Source organism: Camelus dromedarius, chromosome 1 (assembly GCF_036321535.1).
Source record: "Camelus dromedarius isolate mCamDro1 chromosome 1, mCamDro1.pat, whole genome shotgun sequence".
In the NCBI taxonomy this organism is placed as follows: domain Eukaryota; kingdom Metazoa; phylum Chordata; class Mammalia; order Artiodactyla; family Camelidae; genus Camelus; species Camelus dromedarius.
Window position 1 is genome coordinate 71,204,225 of NC_087436.1, and position 13,140 is coordinate 71,217,364.

Here is a 13,140-nt window from a genome sequence, read left to right on the forward strand (position 1 = left end):
GAGCGCAGCATCTGACTGCAGCATCGGGAGGGGGAGTGACCTGCCTGCCCACCGGGCCACAGTGCCAGAGAGATATGAGCAATATGAAGAAACAGAGGAACCACTCCCAATTAAAAGATCAAGAGAAATCCCCTGAAAGCACGATCAATGAAATAGACATTGATGGCCTACTAGATCAAGATTTCAAAAAAGGAGTGATCAAAGTACTGAAGGAACTGAAAGAGATAGTGTTTGGAAATATAAAATATGTCAAAAATGAAATAGAAGCTATAAAGAAGAACCAAGTAAAATTAGTAAACTCATTTGCTGAGAAGAGAGCTGACCTAAAGGCTGTACAAAGCAGACTAGATAATGCAGAGGAACGAATAAGTGACCTAGAAGACAGGACAACAGAAAGCACCCAATCAGAACAGCTAAGAGAAAAACAAATAAAACAATGAAAACAATATAAGGGACCTATGGGATAATATAAAGCATGCCAATCTACGCATAATAGGGGTTCCAGAAGGGGAAGAAAGAACAAAGGTATTGTTCTTTATTCTGCAGTATGAAAAGGTATTGGAAGAAATCATGACTGAAAACTTCCCAAACCTAAAGAAGGAATCAGATATCCAAGTACAGGAGGCTCAGAGGGTCACAAACAGGAAGAACCCAAACAGACTCACACCAAGACATATCATAATCAAGATGGCCAGAGTCAAGGATAAAGAAGTGATCCTAAAGGCAGCAAGAGAAAAACAGAGAGTGAGTTACAAGGGAACCCCCATAAGGCTCTCAGCTGATTTCTCTACACAAACACTACAGGCCAGAGGGGAGTGGCAAGATATATTCAAAGTCCTGAATGAAAAAAATGCAGCCTAAGATACTCTATCCAGCAAGGCTATCCTTTAGAATAGAAGGAGAGATAAAGAACTTCACAGACAAGCAAAAACTAAAAGAGTTTAGCAACACTAAACCCATGCTAAAAGAAATATTGGCAGGTCTACTCTAAATAGAAAAGCAGCAAGATGCTACAAAAATGAGAAACTCATAACTGGAAAGGTGATAACTACCATGAATTACAAATAGAATAGACACAAAATTGTAAAAGAAGACATCCAAATCATTAAGAGTGGGAGAGGGAAGCAAGAAAGCCACTGTGGAAAACAGTATGGAGCTTCCTCCAAAGACTAGGAATAGACTTACCATATGACCTAGGAATCCCACTCCTGGGCATATATCCAGAAGGAACCCTACTTCAAAATGACATCTGCACCCCAATGTCCATAGCAGCACTATTTACAATAGCCAAGACATGGAAACAGCCTAAGTGTCCATCAACGGATGACTGGATAAAGAAGATGTGGTATATTTATATGATGGAATACTATTCAGCCACAAAAGCCGACGACATAATGCCATTTGCAGCAACATAGATGTTCCTGGAGAATGTCATTCTAAGTGAAGTAAGCCAGAAAGAGAAAGAAAAATATCATATGAGATCACTCATATGTGGAATCTAAAAAAAACAAAAAGAAAAACAAAAACATAAATACAAAACAGAAACAGACTCACAGACATAGAATACAAACTTGTGGTTGCCAAGGGGATGGGGGGTAGGGACAGACTGGGATTTTAAAATGTAGAACAGATAAACAAGACCATACTTTATAACACGGGGAAATATATACAAGATCTTGTGGTAGCTCACAGTGAAAAAAAAATGTGACAATGAATATATGTATGTTCATGTATAACTGAAAAATTGTGTTTTACACTGGAATTTGAAACAACATTGTAAAATGACTATTACTCAATAAAAAAATGTTTAAAAAATAAATAGGAAAAATAAACTATAGAGCCTAAAAAAAAAAAAAAGTTCCGTCCAAATATAAGCCCAGGAGTGGTATTGCTGGATCATACGGTAAATCTATTTTTAGTTTTTAAAGGAATCTCCATAATGGCTGCACCAAAATACATTCCCATCAATAGTGTAGGAGGGTTCCCTTTTCTTCACACTGTCTCCAGTATTTATCATTTGTGGACGGTCATTCTGACTGGAGTGAGGTGTTACCTCATTGTAGTTTTCATTTGTATTTAATGATAATTAGTGATACTGAGCATTTTTTCATGTGCTTATTGGCCATTTGTATGTCTTCATTGAAGAATTGCTTGTTTAGGTCTTCTGCCTATTTTTGGATTGGGTTGTTTGTTTTTCTTTGTTATTAACTGGTATGAGCTATTTACATATTATAGAAATTAAGTCCTTGTCAGTTACATCATTTGCAAATATGTCTCCCATTCCATAGGTTGTCTTTTTGTTTTGTTTATGGTTTCCTTTGCTGTGCAAAAGCATACAAGTTTGATTAGCGCCCATGTGTTAATTTTTCTTTTATTTCTTCTGCCTTGGGAGAGTGATCTAAGAAAATATTGCTATGATTTATGTCAGAGAATATTTTGCCTATGTTTTCTTCTAGGAGTTTCATGGTGTCCTGCCTTATGTTTAAGTCTTTAAGCCATTTTGAGTTTATTTTTGTGTGTGGTATGAGGGAGAATTCTAACTTCATTGATTTATATGTGGCTGTCCATTTTTCCCAACACAACTTGCAGAAGAGACAGTCATTTCTCCATTGTATATTCTTGTCTCCTTTGTTGAAGATGAATTAGCCATAAGTCTGTGGGTTTATTTCTGGTCCCTCTATTCTGTTCCATTGATCCATATGTCTGCTTTTGTGCCAATATCATGCTGTTTTGATTACTGTAGCTCTGTAGTATTGTCTGAAGTCTGGGATTGTTATTCCTCCAGCTTCATTCTTTTTCTTCAGTATTGCTTTGGCAATGCTGGGTCTCTTGGGATTCCATGTAAGTTTTAGGATTATTTGTTCTAGTTCTGTGAAAACCCGTCCTGGGTAATTTGATAGGGATCACGTTAAACCTATAGATTGCTTTGTGTAGTATGGCCATTTTAACAATATTAATTCTTCCAATCCAAGAGCATGGGATATCTTTCCATTCCTTTAAGATATCTTTAATTTCCTTAATCAGTATTTTATAGTTCTCTGTGTATAAATCTTTCACTTTCTTGGTCAAGTTTATTCCTAAGTATTTTATTTATTTGGATGCTGTTTTAAAAGGGATTGGTTCTTTACTTTCCTTTTCTGATATTTTGTTGTTAGTGTAAAGAAATGCAGTTGATTTCCGTATGAGAATCTTGTATCCTGCTACCTTGCTGAATTCTTTTATCAGCTCTAGTAGCTTCTGTGTGGAGCTTTTAGGGTTTTCTATATATAGTATCATGTCATCCACGTATAGTGACAATTTTACCTCTTCTTTTCCAATTTGGATCACTTTTATTTCTTTTCCCTGTCTGATTGCTGTGGGTAGGACTTCCAAGACTATGTTGAATAGAAGTGGTGAGAGTGGGCATCCTTGTCTTGTTCTAGCTTTTAGCAGGAAGGCTTTCAACTTTTCACCATTGAGTATTATGCTGGCTGTGGATTTGTCATAAATAGCTCTTATTATTGAGATATGTTCCCTCTATACCCACTTTAATAAGAGTTTTTATCATAAATGGATACTGAATTTTATCAAATGCTTTTTCTGCATCTATTGAGATGATCATGTGATTTTTGTCCTTTCTTTTGTTGATATGGTGCATCACGTTGATTGATTTGCATATATTGAACTGTCCTTGTGTCCCTGGGATGAATCCAACTTATTCATAGTGTATGATCTTTTTTATGTTTTGTTGGCTTCTTTTTCCTACTATTTTGTTGAGGATTTTTGCATCTATATTCATCAATGATATTGGCCTATATTTTTCTTTTTTGATAGTGTCTTCATCTGCTTTTGGTATCAAGGTGATGGTGGCTTCATAGAATGAGTTTGGGAGTACTCTTTCCTTTTCAATCTTTTGCAAGAGTTTGACAAGGATTGGTATGAGTTCTTCTTGTATGTTTGGTAGAATTCCCCAGTGAAGTCATCTGGTCCTGGACTTTTGTTTGCAGGGAGGTTATTTATTGCTGATTCTACTTGATTTCTACTGATCAGTTTGTTCAAGTTATCTACTTCTTAATTCAGCTTTGGTGGACTGTATGTTTCTAGAAATTCACATTCTAGATTGTCCAATTTGTTGTCATATAGTTGTTCATAGTATCCTCTTATAGTATTTTGTATTTCTGTGGTGTTGGTTGTAATTTTTCTATTTTCATTTCTTACTTTGTTTATTTGTGTCCTCTCCCTTTTCTTCTTGGTGAGCCTGACCAGAGGCTTGTCAATTTTGTTTGCTCTTTCAAAAAATCAACTCTTGGTTTGATTAATTTTTTCTATTGTTTTTTGAAATCTCTTTTATTTATTTCTTCCCTGATCTTTATTATTTCTTTCCTTCTGCTGACTTTAGGTTTCATTTGTTCTTCTTTTTCTAATTCTTTTACGTGGTAGGTTAGATTGTTTATTTGCGATTGTTCTTGTTTTTTTTTTTTTTTCTCCTAGCTCTTAATGTTTCCTTTTTTTTTTTTTTAACATTTTTATTGATTTATAATCGTTTTGCAATGTTGTGTCTAATTCCACTGTAGAGCACAATTTTTCAGTTATACATGAACATATATATATTCATTGTCACATTTTTTCTCTGTGAGCTACCATAAGATCTTGTATATATTTCCCTGTGCTATACAGTATAATCTTGTTTATCTATTCTACAATTTTGAAATCCTTCTATCCCTTCCCACCCTCCGCCCCCTTGGCAACCACAAGTTTGTATTCTATGTCTATGAGTCTTTGTTTTGTATTTATGCTTTGTTTGTTTGTTTGTTTCTTTAGATTCCACATATAAGCAATCTCATATGGTATTTTTCTTTCTCTTGCTGGCTTACTTCACTTAGAATGACATTCTCCAGGAGCAACCATGTTGCTGCAAATGGCGTTATGTTGTCGGTTTTTATGGCTGAGTAGTATTCCATTGTATAAATATGCCACATCTTCTTTATCCAGTCATCTGTTGATGGACAATTAGGCTGTCTCCATGTCTTGGCTCGTTCTTATTTTTGAGGAAGGTCTGTATCACTATAAATTTCTCTCCTGGAGACTACTTTGGTGCATCCCATAGATTTTGTGTGGTTGTGTTGTCATTGTTATTTGTCCCAAAGGATTTTTTAATTTCTTCTTTGATTTCATTGTTGACCCATTGTTTTTTTAGTAGCATATTGTTTAGTCTCCATGTTGTCATTTTTTTCTCATTTTTCTTTCTGTGGTTGATTTCTAGTTTCATTCCATTGTGGTCAGAAAAGATGCTTGAAATAAGTTCTATCCTCTTAAATTTGTTCAGCCTTCTTTTGTGTCTGAGTATGTAGTCTACCTTAGAGAATGTTGTATGTACACTTGAAAAATGTATATTCTATTTTTGGGGGATGTAAGGTCCTGAAAACATCAACTAAGTCTAACTGTTCTATTTTGTCTTTTAGTATCTCCATTGCCTTACAGATTTTCTGTCTGGAAGATCTGTCCAATGATGTTAATGGGGTATTAAAGTCTCCTACTATTACTGTGTTCCCATCAACCTCTCCCTGTATCTCTGTTAGTATTTGTTTTACATATTTAGGTGCTCCTATATTGGGTGTATATATGTTAACAAGTGTGATATTCTATTCTTGTGTTGTTCCTTTGATCATTATATAGTGTCTTTCTTTATCTTTCTTTATGGCCTTTGTTTTAAAGACTATTTTGTCTTATATGAATATTGCTACCCCTGCTTTCTTGTCATTCCATTTGCATGAAATATCTTTTTCTATCCTCTCACTTCAATCTATATGTGTCCTTCACCTTAAAGTGGATCTCTTGTAGGCAGCATATTGTTGGTTCTTGTTTTATCATCAAATGTGCCACACTATATCTTTTGATTGGGGCACTTAGAGTCCATTGGCACTTACAGTAATTACTGATAAATGTGTTTTCATTGCCATTTAAAATTTTGTTTTCCAGCTGATTTTGTATTTCTTCTTTGTTCCTTTCTTTTTCTTTTTGTTTCCTTTTGTGGTTTGATAATTTTCTTTTGTATTAGCTTGATTTCTTTTCTTTTTGGTTTTTGTGACTCTGTTGTAAGTCAGTAGATTTTCCTTGATTCTGTAGCTTTTTCCTTTATAAAACATGATCCATCAGACTGGATCACTTTTTCTCCAACTCTTTGTCTGGTTCTCTTCCTCACAGAATTTTTTTTATCTCTGCCCACATGATATCCCAGAGATGCTTTTTCTAACTTCCTGTTCAAAATAGTCCCTCCTCCTCTCTCCTTGACAATATTCCTTTACTCTTATCTATTTTTCTTCTTGGTAGTTATCACTACCAAAGACGACATACTTATTTCTTCTCTTGACTATTATTTGTCTCTTATTCCAAGTACCAAGAGAGTAGAGTTTCTTTTGTGTTCATTGGGACATTCCCTATGTCTAAGATAAGACTTGCGTATAGTAGGCAATAGATCAACATTTATAGAAGGAGATATGATCCAACCAGTAACAGAGCTACAACTAAAGCCTCTGCCTCCCAAGTCCCAACTTAACACTCTCAACACTTCACAGCTCAGGTGACTGTTGCTCCCCTCTGAAGTCTTACAGAATTTATAACCTAGCACCTACCAATATGTCTTAATAATAGCATGCCTTTTATTGCCCAACTTTTGCATTTTTTTACCTCTTTTTTTTGTTCTTGACTAAATTGTAAGTACTGCGAGGACAAGAACCATATCAAATCCCTGCTGTGTTACTCCAAGAGCCTTCTGTAGTTCTGAGCACCAGTTAGGCACCGGATAAGTCTGAACTGATGGACTGACTCCTTAGTAGTAGGAGAAAGCAGCCCAGAGGGACAACGAATGAGGCAAGTGCAAATAACATCTCTACAGGGATTTGTTTTCTGGGTGAGAATTGGTCCTCATAACAGGAATTAGTGCCAATGAACAAACAAAAATATGTCTGAGTTTCTATACTCATCTTTCATTTCACTGAAACATGGTATACGTAGAATTTTATATGCTGGCATCTCAATGAACAAAATATATATTTAACATATTAGCTTAAATATTAGAATAAATAAAATCATGATTAATAAAATTAATAATTTTTCTTCTCCAGTATAATTGTTCAAAATTTAATCTTAAGTATAGAAAAAAAGAAGGTAAGATACCCAAAGAAATTCCGTTAAAAAGTCGAAGTCCTAAAGAGAGAGAATAGGCTTAGGTAATATACTTGCTAGATCAATATAATATGTATTTTGTAATTCTAGGAGATAAAATATGTAAAATAGAATGCAGTACTATCTCAATTACCTTTTAGAAGTAGATGATTTATTATTTCTCCTCAATTGCCCTCTGCCAGTTCACAAGAGAAAAAAGAACACCACTTGGAGGATATTGACTAAATTTCTTCTGGATAAGATTAAGGCTCATAGAGAAGAAATAAAGAACAAATTTAAAGAGTCCTTTATAACTGCACTGCAGCACTGGGCCAGGAGTTGGCTGTGCTTTGCACATATATTACCGTTAATTGTATAATGTTGAAAAATGTCACTCTATTCAAAAGCTTAGCAACAAGCATCCACACAGAGTTATCAGGCCTCAATAATTCCTTGTCACCCTGGAATGCAAAATGATGCTGGAAAGAACTACCTCATCCTTCATTGTCCACATCCAGTCAGGTGACAAAGTCTTGAGAGTTCTGATTATCCCCCAAACCAAATGAAAATTGTAATTCACGTTATAGCTCCACCTCAGTATAAATTTTTAAATTTAGAATTTCCCTTCGATAACAAGGGAAAACTAGTTGATCACTCAAAAGAAAATTTGACTTCATGCTTCCTTTATTTTTGCACCTTGCTTGTTAAATATGTAGATCACTATGTGAACTGCATGCAGTCATGAACATATTTTGGATGTGGGGCACAATCATGGAAGCCCTCACTGAGGCTTCCAAGAGCTCTGAGCAAAACAGGAGATACGAATTAAAAGATTGAAAAGCCTCGAAAAGGAGTCACTACTCACAATGTTCATCAGGGTGAGGAGGTAGTTTTGGACGTGATCTTTGCCATGGAAACGGACCACAGAGTCATCCACTCCCAGCAGCACCTCAATGTTGTAATCGTTTTCTCCTGCGTGTCTGCGGCGCCTCATGGTTTCATTCAGCTGCTGGTCAACACTGCCGTAAACAGTACCTAGATCATCAAGGCCTTCCAGATCCGACTCTATTGAGAAACAAAAGGAACCCAGGCATTTCAGTTTCCCCAATGGTCCTTCTAATAACTTCTTACAAAAACAGATCTTTTGGGGCTTCTTACAAAAACAGATCTTTTGAGGGGGCCTAAATTATCGTCCATAGTCACTGAGATGCTGTTTCTCAGTTTATTCCTTCAATAATGTGCACATACATGTGATTAGACAGACTGCCTATAAATTCAACACAGGGCAGCAACGTTGAGAGTAAAATAACATTACTGCACAGAGAGCAGTGCCACCACGCCAGACTATTCCAGGAGGATAAAACTAGTTTAGTCTTCCTCCAGCTGCATCCTCTGTGCAGAACAAAGAAAGTGGGAGTACAGAGCATGTGCAGGCTAACACATGGAGCCTATAAGGTTAAAAATCACAGGTTGGTAAGTTTACAGTGGTTAATTTAAGTTACTTTAATCATGGAGTGTAGAATTTGTATCACATAAATTTAAGTTGCTTCTTTTTCCAATAGCCTTAACTTAAAAATCAGAGTAGAGCATGGCAACACAATAGCATTCAGTAATATGATTATCAGTCACCATATATTACTTTATTTCTTATGAATCTGATCTTCTTGTGAATGCTGATGTGGGGACACTGTAGGTCTTCACATTTGCACTGGCCATTGTCTGGAGAGCAGGTCATTTCGATAGCTATATATCTGAATTCGTGAGATACCAAAGTAAGAAATCAGTCTGAAAATCACATGTATCTGCAGAAAAGTAGAAGTATAAACTATTTTATGTCATGGAAGGAATTTAATTTTTTCAACTTTCCAAAGAGAAAAACATACACATATTTACACAGAGAGAGAAACAGACATCCACATATATACATATCTTTATATCCTCTATCTACGTAGAGAAAGAGTGAGAGGCAGTCTCGGGTTCTAATTTTCTAGATTATCTGCCTTCAGGTTACCATCATTTTAGTGAAGAAAAGTGAAATGTATCATTTGGATACTAAAACAAAAGACACTATTCAAAGCTGCGGGTATAGAACTGAAAGAATACTCATTTCCATTTCAAATTATATAAAACCTGGAAAATATTTTTGCAAACTGCCTTGATGTCTAAAACAACCACATATCTAAAAACAAGTCTGCCAGGACCAATTCTGACTCATGCTTTATATGGAGGCTTATTTAACGTTGTGCTGGGGCCTGTAAGCCATTTGAATCAGTGTCTGACATTAATGAATGGGCATTTTCCTCTCCACCTTTGTGGTTATAGTAGAGTTGAGGGGGAAAAGTGGTGTCTCTGGGCCAAGAAGATGGATGACCAAGCCCGAGCCACATAGGATCAGGAGTAGTGGAAGTACAGATCTCACTCACACCCTTGCCACTTTTAAAAATATATGGAAACACCAGCACCCTCCCCTTCGAACATGGGCACAAGCTCTGAATGTGACTACTCAGGCTTGAAAGCTATACTGTAATTCACTCTGATGGAAGGCCAAACGCTAGATCATTAACCGAGACTTTTCTCCTCATCAGGGAATGACACTGGCTCCACAGCATGTCAATAACCTTTCCCACTATCCACATCAAACAGAAAGCTTTCCTCAAAAGTTGTTTTTAAGAGCTGTAAACCCACATCAAGGGCAAGCGACTACACCTGCAAACAACTTTACTATTCATCCTCAAGTCTCTTCACACACTTGAGAATGTGAAAGGTCATGATAGCTAGCGTGCAAATAGGAAATTCATACACAAGCTCCCAGTTCTAAAAATGGCTCTTTTGGGCAGAACTGTCAGCAACAGTGTCCAATGGAAACATACTAGCAATGTCATCATGTCATTAAGTCTGATGCATGAATGAAGAAGGCTGAATACGTATTTCAGAAGGACAGTTCATTTTGCTCTAAAACACCTTTGGTTTGGCCTTCGCATCCCTCCTGAAATACGTGGTTTTCTGGTAAGAGAAGAGAATCTCTTTTTCCACTGCATGAGGAACCTGAGAGGGAAGAAGGAAGCTTTTTTCTTTCAATCACTGCTTTTATTCAATCAAGAAGACTTCTGTCCCTGTTTCCTCCTGTGCTGTACAAGGTTCTTGCCTATGATTTATCAAGTGGGCAATGTCAAGCATTTCAAAGAAACACAGTGGAATAACTCCTGGCACATTTTATTTATACACAGACCTATTAATTACAAATAGTTCTGAGGCTATGAAGTATCTTCATTCATAACTTTTCCCAGTGTGCCTACTTTACAACGTAACAATCACGAGCTTTGTAATTAGACATGCCTGGCTTCAAATCCTGGCAGTGTCACATCCTGGCAGTGTGATTTTACTTAAGATGCCTATCTCTCTGAGCCTCAGTTTTCTCTTCTGTAAATTGGGATAAGAATACCTACTTTGCAGAGTTGCTGTGATGATATGAATGTTAGTAAAAACACTATATTCAGCTCTTAGATATAAGCACTCAACAAACAGCATTTACTGCTGCTATGATGATGATGATGGTAATTTCCCATTAAGATAAGCTTTCTATACCTTTTAAATCTTCCTACATCTTACCTTATGTATCACAAATCAAATGGTTATAGTTCTTTTAATACAGAGGTGAGAAAAAATCTGGAATTAGTAAAGGAAAATCTGAATTGTTGACAACTTCAGAAAGCCTGAGGGTAAAGATAGCTCATACAAAGCACAAAGTAGATAAAGCAGATCTTGAGCTCTCCATTTATCCCTTCCCACCCTCTTCTTCCCCTAGTAACCATAAGTTTGTTTTCTATGTCTGTGAGTTTCTGTCCATTTTGTAAATAAGTTCATTTGTGTCTTTTTTTTTTTAGATTCCATATATAAGTGATATCATATGGTATTTTTCTTTCTCTTTCCTGATGTACACCAGAAGCTGACACATTGTAAACAGACTATACTCCAATAAAAAGACACAGACATACACAAAAGTAGATAAAGCAGAGAAGAATCTAGGATGTTTACTTTTAGTTAAAATTATGATTAAATCCAATGAGACAAACTTGCTTAGTAGATTAAAAACCTAATATCAAATTGGAGTTAGCTTATAGATGTCCCTGATCTTCACTCAGTGCATATTCACTGAGTGCCCACACGTGGTAGACCCTGAGAAGGTTAAGAACTCCTTAGGGGTTAACTCTAGGAACCACACAGCTGTGCCAGATTTATATTCAGATTGAAGCTGAATTTGTATCATGTAGTCACAGACAATTGCATAAGCTTAAATCATTTCTGCAATCTCTACTTTAAGCAGATCTAGTCAGGGTATTAGAATATACCTTTTACTAATAGTGTACACCTTTATAAAGCTTCAAAGTTTAAAAGCAAACACACACACTTTGACGAAATTTTAGATACCTCTGTGCCTGATTCTACCTGCGCCCCCATAAGTATAGGAATAGGAAAAACTGAAGTTGATTATCATGCAAATCATGTCCAAAGACACCCTATCAGATCATTTTCTGCTTAAATGGCTGAAGAATCACAGAGAAGGCAATAGGCAAGTTCAAGGAATGAAAGCAGTGACATTTTGTGTTGGGTGTTGCAAACTCTGATGACACTCTGTTGGCATTGATATAATTTAAATAAAGTTATATTGTTATAGCTCCAAAAAAGATACAGTAGCAGCATCTCCACACATATGGGGGCATCATTCTACCAAGATATAAAATGTTTCTGTGAAAAAGCAGCTGAATCCTTCACTAACTGGGAAATTCCATAATGATACTTCAAAGAACTCTATTCAGGCCAATTTATGATGTCAATTCTGAAGTTTCATTAAGTAACTGTTGCTTTTTTTAAAAAAAAAGACATTACCATTGAATGAATATTAGTTTCCGTGATTCCTTTTTGCTGAAAGGAAAAATTCTAAAATACTAATTCTAAAGTACTAATTCTAATTCTAAAATTCTAATTCTAAAATACACGTTTGCTTTTGTTTTCACTGACTACTTTAAGGGGTAAGCATATGGCATTTTTTAAAATGGAAAATGTCTTACATTCCAAGTCAAAAAAAAAAAGTTTTCATGCTTTGAGTTTGTGATCATTAGCAAACAAACAAAATAGAACAGCCACCTCAATGTTCATGTACATAGAAAATCCTGACTTTTAATAATAATTTCCTACATGCCAGTTAGAATGTTTATAGCTGCAAATAAATAAAGCTTTATTTAAAGTGTTTTAAGCAATCACAAAACATATTAGTTTATGTTATGAGAGGTCTAGAGGTAGGGTGATTCCTGGGTTAATCAGTTCATTAATAGATCATCAAGTACATAGTTCTTTCATTTTTTCATATCCTGCCATTCTTGGTATACAGGCTTTATCTTGAGATTAGCTTCTTTGATTCTTTCAGAATGGCTGCACCAATGCCAGCATCACAGCCAGGTTTGACAAATCGTGTTTTCATGCATGTCTTTCTTAAAAGTAGGCGAAAAGCTTTCTTGGAAGCCCTCTGGTACATTTAACTACATGTTTCAGTGGCCAGAATTGAATCACAAGGCCATGTAAAAATCATTCAAAGAACAGAACTCCCATATATCTTATTCTAACCGAAAATTAACCTGTTACTGAGGACGGCCTCCTCTGGAGCACATGGTTAGGAAAAGTGTGGGTTCTTGAGTAGTACTGAGATCCTATTTAAAATGATAAAGGGGGGCTTGAAATAAAAGAGGAGGGGGAAATGGAAGTTACAGAGTCAACTCACATTGTTGAATCCTCCTTTCCAAGTCCTCCTCTTCCCACATTTCCTAGTAACAGTCTCCCACTGGTCTCTTTTATTCTATTTAGTTTGCATTCGTGCATTTTATGTTTCATTTCTCTTACTGTAGTCTCCTTGCCTACAGATCCCTTCCACATTCTTTTGGCTTGGTAATGTCTTTTGAAAGGCACAGTACTTCATTCCTATAGTAGTGGACTCTTGTCACT

General features: G+C 36.0%; 1 protein-coding gene across 1 annotated transcript in view; it reads right to left on the reverse strand.

The window, feature by feature from the left end:
- The window catches only part of ADAMTS3 (ADAM metallopeptidase with thrombospondin type 1 motif 3), a 241,526-nt gene that overhangs the window by 56,692 nt on the left and 171,694 nt on the right, over window positions 1–13,140 (reverse strand). Inside the window, exon 5 of the mRNA XM_010982707.3 lies at window positions 8,009–8,208. Within this exon, the coding sequence (XP_010981009.1) occupies window positions 8,009–8,208 (200 nt within the window). The remainder of the gene's footprint in view (window positions 1–8,008; window positions 8,209–13,140) is intronic.